The sequence below is a fragment of the Octopus bimaculoides genome, chromosome 18 (assembly GCF_001194135.2).
Source record: "Octopus bimaculoides isolate UCB-OBI-ISO-001 chromosome 18, ASM119413v2, whole genome shotgun sequence".
NCBI classification, from domain to species: Eukaryota; Metazoa; Mollusca; class Cephalopoda; order Octopoda; family Octopodidae; genus Octopus; species Octopus bimaculoides.
The window spans coordinates 11,572,294-11,579,618 of NC_068998.1; the positions used below are offsets into that span (position 1 = coordinate 11,572,294).

Consider the following 7,325-nt stretch of genomic DNA (forward strand, 5'->3'; position numbering starts at 1 on the left):
TTACTGCAATAAAAACTAGGCTGAGAAAGACATCAGAGCTCTAACAGCAGTAAACGAGGTGAAAGAGCTTGGGAAATGTTATTTTGTCTGAAGACTGAAACATTATCAAATATCTAATGGAATAGAAAATATTCAGAGATAACATTATTAGCAAATATTTCATAATGATTTCATGAGGACAATGAAATCAAATATATATATATATATGTAAAAAAAAAAAAAAACTGGTTAATTTTGATTAAAACATACCTACACCAATACCTTGTTACATATATGGCAGAAAAAAAAATTAATACAGGGTTGATATATATATATGAATACACACATATATACATACATATACATAAACACAGACACACACATATATAAATACACACACACACATATATACATACAAACATATAGACAGACACACACACATACACACATATATTCAAATATATATACACATGCATATACACACACATTCATATATATATATATATATATATATACACACACACACACACATACATACTTATATATTATATAGCGGTTTGACCCAGCTCCACATGAATTAAAGTTCCATGAGAATGTAGGACATGTCCATCACATCCGATGCCACGTGCATCATATATATATATATATATATATATATATATAGTTATATCTAAAGATACATATATATGTACGTACACACACATACATACATGGGTTAAATAACTAGTCAGAACAAGCAATCATTCTAGACATTTCCTTTTAATTGTTTTGGAATAAAGTGGGGTTTTAGGACCAATATTTAAGACTTTGTGTATGTTTAAAAGGTTGATATTTAAGACTTTATGATGTGTTTGTGTCATCACCACTAGAAATATCACTTAATAAGTCATCTTTTTTTACACTTAACGATTCACATTTAGAATCCTGTGAAGAAAGAGAAAACATGGATTTAGAAAAGTCTTCATTGTTGATCTCTGAGTCATTTAATTTATCAGAAGAACTATTATTGGCAGTAAACAATTTTGACTTCACTTCGTCTACTTTGTTTAAAACCTTGTTCTGTTGTGATAGCAGAGAAGCTGGTTTATTTGAATTTTCATTCAATATCTGAAAAGCCTTAGATTTAGAACTGTGGCTGTGTAGGTCACCACAATACTCAGTGTCAAATAAATAGTCCTGAGAGGAACAATGCGCTAGATTTGAGGGCTCGGTGGAAACTTGCTCCTTGAGAATGTCTTCGGATAAGGACTGCTCGCACAGATCTTTACTTTTACTGGCAGTGCCCAATATCTTCTTTTGGGGTTGCTTATTTGATGACGAATCATTACTGGAAGAGTTGTGTGTATTTTGAGATTGGTTCACATTAACTGTGATATCTTTGGCACTTTCTTTGTTGCCGTGGTCTCTGCTGGTAGGTAACCCCTTAATGGTTAATTTGATGCTAGTATTGTTCAGTGACAGGTTAGACGAAAATTCATAAGAACCGGTTGCATTGCTATCAGTGTTGCTACAAGATTTCTCTACTGGTTGACTGGCTGGAGATTCTGTCGGTTCAGACCATGAAAATTCTGCCTCTTCGTACCATAAAAATGGTGATGATGATCCACAAGATGACCAGTTAGAATCTTCGTTATCATCCTTGCTAGGTTCACAGACTTTACCCTTGGTTTTCTTCACTTTAACCATTTGCGATTCAGATGTTGAACAAGTATTTACATTTTTACAATTATCTTTCTTGAAATATTGAGAAACAGGAAAACTTTCAGTTTTGCCTTTATTCTTGCCAAAAACGTTTGGATTTGACGAATGGTTGTCACTGCTTGAACTGTTTGTTTCTTTTGGTGCAGTTGAGGAGTTGGAAACAGTTGCCAAAGAAGAAGAGGAGGAGGAGGAGGAGGAATGACAAGCAGCACTTGGACTAACAGGGAAAGTAGAATGTGAAAGAGGTTTCGATAAGTTTGATGATGTATTATGAGATGTATGTGTTTGCTGAGATGATGAAGATGATGTCGCTGGTGACGACAATGAAGATGCAATGCTATAAAGAGACTGATAGAGTGAATTAGAGTCATTCCTAACTGTGAGTGAGTCTTCAGATGTGGTAGGTAAAGGAAGTAGAGGCAATTTACAATCTTTGTCCTTAGATGAAACTGCATCACTTGCTTTCTGGATGTCCAAAATGTCAGATTCAAAAGATAGCACTGAGGTATTATTATCTAATAATGGTAAAAATATTTGATGTTTAGGAACATTATTGTTTGTATTTTCCTCTCTTTCGGCAGATAAAACTGAAGCATCAGACACAGCAGAACTTGTTTGGGACGGTTGCTGTCCACTAATAGCAGCATCAGACTCCATCTTACAACTGCTTTCTTTCGACAGGCCCTCTGAAGTTGGAGAAATGTCCTCGTCAGCAGGGTGAACAGAGCTGGAATTATTTTTATCATTGTCAGAGAATGCAGACGATTCATTACTATTTGTGTTCACTGATGTTACTGTTGCAGTGGCTACGTCTCCTGGTGTTTGTTTCATGCATCTCTTGACACCAGGCTGTGCAGTGTCCATAGAGCAGCAGCTAACATTGCCTGTCGTATGACAATTTGAGCTATCTTTCTTTTCGTTTGTCACAGAGCAGGCTTCAGATGATGAGCTACACGACCAACTCGGTATTGAACTGTTTGAAAGCAAGTTAAAGTCATCAAGGGATTCATTTGCTGTGCTGCTGGTTGCAGTGTGAGCGGTAGAAGCAGCTTTAGCACTTTTATCCATACAGAAATCTGAGAACATCAGTTTAAGATCTGGATCGTTGATTTCAGCAAGTGAACCACAAGTTGACACAGGTACACTGATAGCATGCGATATGTCATCTAGGTCAATATTTTTAGAGCTGTCACCGAGAACTGTCGGTTCTTTCAAGCAATGCTTATCCGTGTTGTCTTCTGACTGAACGATTACATCAGCACCAATTGCACCAGATAAATACGAAGAGTTATCTGCTGTGAGATCTTCTAATAAGTTACTTCCAGCTAGACCAGGGTCCAACACATGAGAACACGTTGCTACTGTTGCGGTCGATGATGGTTTTACGTGATAGCTAGAGAATTTGCTTAGACAAGAACTCTCTTCATGGACATTGTCAATAATGCTGACATCATCCGTATTTACGCTGGTCCCTTGGTAACGTTTCGAAGATTTATGTCCTGAGCAGTGTTTCTTGAATGTTGATGTTGGCTGTGGGGAAAGAGCAACAACATCTAAACTATTTAAGTAATTACTATCAGAAACAGAATCACAATGGGATGATAATTTCGATGAGGTGTGCTTACTGCGGTGATGCCGTCTGTGTTTGTGTTTCTTGTGTTTTTTGTGACTTTTCCGCCGCCGTTTGCAAGCAATGATTTCTACACTTGAAGAACGCGATCGATTTCGAGAAACAACAGGGCTTGAAGGTCTGTAGCCGTCTCTCTTTCTGCATGACTCATTGTTGTAATTAGTATCATAGTTGTAAATGCCGCTGGAAAGGTCTGGCTGGGAAGAGCGGTGAGGATAACCAAGCCGATAGTAATTGTTGCATGTCAGTGGAAACATTATAGATTTCTGAGAGATGTGTAGCTGCAGAGACGAAGAAGAGGATGCAGTGGATTCGTCATGTCGGTACCGACAACGAGATCGTTCTTCTCTAGAGTAACTAGAAGTTCGTTTGCTCTTGGAACGCCGAGAACGAGATCTAGATCGAGACCGTGATCTAGAAGAGTTGGATTGGCTATAGGAATAATGGCTGAGTCTGTGGCTGTGGCGGTGTCGTCGTTCACCACTATAAGACGAACTTGAGACATACCTGTGACGAGTTCTGCTCTGACCTCGCTCCTTACGAGATGACTTTCTTTTTTCAGAATGGCCCTCTTTTGCATTTTCCCCACTTGTTGATGGTTGCCTTACGACAGTCAATGAATTTTTGTCTTTTGTCTCCTCGGTTTCTTCTTCAACAGAATCATCGTCTAAATCGGATATTAATATTGGCGAACGTTCAGCCCAAGGTTTTTCATAGGCGGTAATGATCACATCACTGTCGCCATCATCATTTTCCTCATCCCTGTTCAATTCAGTTCCACTAGAGTCAGAGCTGCTGTTGTCCTTCTTATCTTGGCGTTGATCAGTAGGCTCGGATTTCATGGAACTAGAGACTAGGCTTGTGTCGTGACTAGTTGATTCAACAGCGCTAGTTGATGGCTCTGTAACTGACGTGCTGAAGATACCAGAAGGGCCTGGTTGAGGAGACTCCCAACCTGAAATTGCTGTTTGACTTGTGGTTGCCTCTCTTTCATTCTGACTTGTTTCAGCAGATGGTTCCCAAGAGGAGGAAGTCATAACTATTTGCTGTGAAGGATGACCTAGGCTGATCGACAGAGATATACTGCTTTGATTGCCGGATGTAGTAGCAGTAGCAGTTGCTGTAGTCGTCTCTCGTGGTGAAAGTACAATAACATCATCATCACTGGATGAAGCTTCACTAGTATCTACCAGCTGAGTGAAGGGCATATATTGTGAATTAGCATCATAGGAGCGCATATCATGCAATGGTGACTTTGCAAAATTCTCAAATTCATGAATGAACTGCAATGTATTTCGACCAACAAATGGAAAAATATGTTGATAGAATTCCTCACTGCTGATTGGATAGCGCTTTACTAAATCAAGAATAAGTTCCATCACAAAGGTCACATGATTTTCTTGGTTACGAAGCAATGCATTTAGTTCACGGTTTAACCAAGGAGCTAGTCGATGAACAGCTGTGGGGTTTTTCCTCAAGAAATCGGGTTTAATGTTACGGCAACCATGTAAATGCCTGTTTTTCACTACGCGTAAATTATTTCTGTATATATTGCGTCGGAATTCGACGGAGGCTGTCTGTGTTTGCTGTTGTTGTGACCGACGTAGAGAACGACGCAAACCAGGTCTGGCGTTGTAGTCAAGCTGCTGTGGCGCCATCAGGATCTCGTCTCTCTGATGCTGGTTTTGCAGACCAAGCAATCGATCAATTGTTAAAGTTGTACGATAGCGAAACCGTTTCTCATTGGGTGGTTCATGTTTCTGGACATCGTACTGGTCATAGTCATCGTAGGAACGCACATTGTGAATAATGCTCTTGAAGGGTTGCTTACAGAGTGGACATTCCGTTTTAATCTTTGACCACTCCAAAAGGCAAACGTAACAGAATGTATGGAAACAGCTGTCGGTGAAGGATTTATTCTCCAACTTAGATAGACAAATCGAACAGTTTGGCTCAGGTGACTGTCGTTGGCTTCCATCACTTTCTTTATCAGCATTTTTTTCCTCTTCACCGATTTTGGGGTTACCAATATCTTTCTCGTTGGCTGAGTTAGTGCTTAGACCAGTCTCATTGTTGGTCAGTTCACTGGTCTGTGACAGAGAAGTGGCACTGGCTGCAGTACTACTTGAGCCCTTGCTACCTTCCTTTTTACCTTTCCTTCTGTCCTTCTTGTCAGTGTCTTTTCTCTTTTTCCTCTCCCCTTTCTCCATTATCACAATTCTGAATATAGAAAAAAAAAAAAAAAATAGAAAAAAAGACAATCATAATAATAATCTCATTATTTATCACAATAGTAATGGAGACAACATTACAATACAACTCAGAATACATCACGATAGATAAAAAAGAAGTATAACATGTGGTTTGTTAAATGTATTTGTAGGTATACACATACATGTGAATGTGTGTGTGTGTGTGTGTATATACAATGGTGGCCATAAGTATTTTCTAAGACTGGACTCCTCCACAGGAATTCTGAAAGGGTGGCCTTGTCTAGGCACAAAAATGCTTTAACCCTTTAGCATTTAAACTGACCATATCTGGCCAATATATTCTACTTGCTTTATGTTTAAATTAGCCAGATCTGGTCTCTCACACCAACTTTACTATATCTTTCTAAAAAATTAACAGTTAGCTCATCAAAATCTCAATGTTACAAAATAATGCATGATTAATTCAAATCAATGTGAATAAATAAACGTTATTATATTTGACAGAGTAATTGTGAATGCTGAAGGGTTAAAATATGCCTACACTACTCCCTGCATCTTGGAGATCAATTTTGAACTTTTTATTATTCATGTCATATTTTTTTTACACACAAACAGACATACAAAGTCATTCATTTTCAATATTCTGCGAAAACATGTCTGGCCATGGAGAAATATTACCTCATTTGGAAACAGGTATGGTTTGGCAACAAGGATGGGCATCTGGCTAGAGAAAACCTGCATCGATAGACTCAGTCTGATCCATGCAAGAATGGAAAAGTGGATGGAATGATGATGATGATGATGATACATGTCTTAGCATACTCTTACTCTTTACTCTCTTTTACTTGTTTCAGTCATTTGACTGTAGTACTTATTCTATCGGTCTCTTTTGCTGAACCACTAAGTTACGGGGACGTAAACACACCAGCATCGGTTGTCAAGCGATGTTGGGGGGACAAACACACACATATATATATATATACGACGGGCTTCTTTCAGTTTCCGTCTACCAAATCCACTCACAAGGCTTTGGTCGGCCCGAGGCTATAGTAGAAGACACTTGCCCAAGGTGCCACGCAGTGGGAATGAACCCAGAACCATGTGGTTGGTAAGCAAGCTACTTACCACACAGCCACTCCTGCATAGTTTTTTTCTTTATATTTCTTTAAAATAGATTTTTTCTTTTAATATTAAGCTCTTTAAACAGTTTTTAACAGGTTCTGAAAATAGTTTTAAGGTACTGCTACCATCATGTGAGCATGCATGTGTGCATATGCATGCATTTGTGTATATGTATGTGCATGTAAGTATAGATTCTGCTGTGTGGTTGGTGTTAGGAAGGGCATCCAGCCATAAAAACCGTGCCAAAACAGACACGGAAGTCTGGTGCAGTCCTCTGGCTTGCCAGCTCCTGTCAAACTGTCCATCCCAAGCCAGCATGGAAGGCAGATGTTAAACGATGGAGATGATGATAATATATATGGCACAGAACCTCCCCAAACTAGATACCAATATCTAAGCATTATCTAAACCAGGGGTTTTCAAACTGTGGTCTGCAAGGACAAGACAGGGGGTCCGTGGACAGCAAATACTTTTTATGGGCAATTTGATTTCATATATATTTTTTAATCGAAATCTTTTAACTGACAATAAACCTATTTGTTAAATACTGTTAAATAAATAAATGTAAAAATATATTATTTTAAGCAAATATTTATGTATAAATTTCATAAGCGTTTATAAGGGGGTCCCTAAGGTAAAGCCTGAAATATAAAGGGGTCCGCAAGTCAAAAAGTTTGAAA

At 38.5% G+C, this 7,325-nt stretch overlaps 1 protein-coding gene across 2 annotated transcripts in view; it reads right to left on the reverse strand.

The window, feature by feature from the left end:
* Nucleotides 1-719: 719 nt before the first annotated feature.
* Nucleotides 720-7,325, reverse strand: part of LOC106880797 (serine-rich adhesin for platelets) — a 16,293-nt gene continuing 9,687 nt past the window's right edge. For both annotated transcript variants that reach the window (XM_014930914.2, XM_014930913.2), the window contains exon 2: nt 720-5,530. In XM_014930914.2, the coding sequence (XP_014786400.1) occupies nt 820-5,520 (4,701 nt within the window). In that variant the 5' untranslated portion in view covers nt 5,521-5,530 and the 3' untranslated portion in view covers nt 720-819. The remainder of the gene's footprint in view (nt 5,531-7,325) is intronic.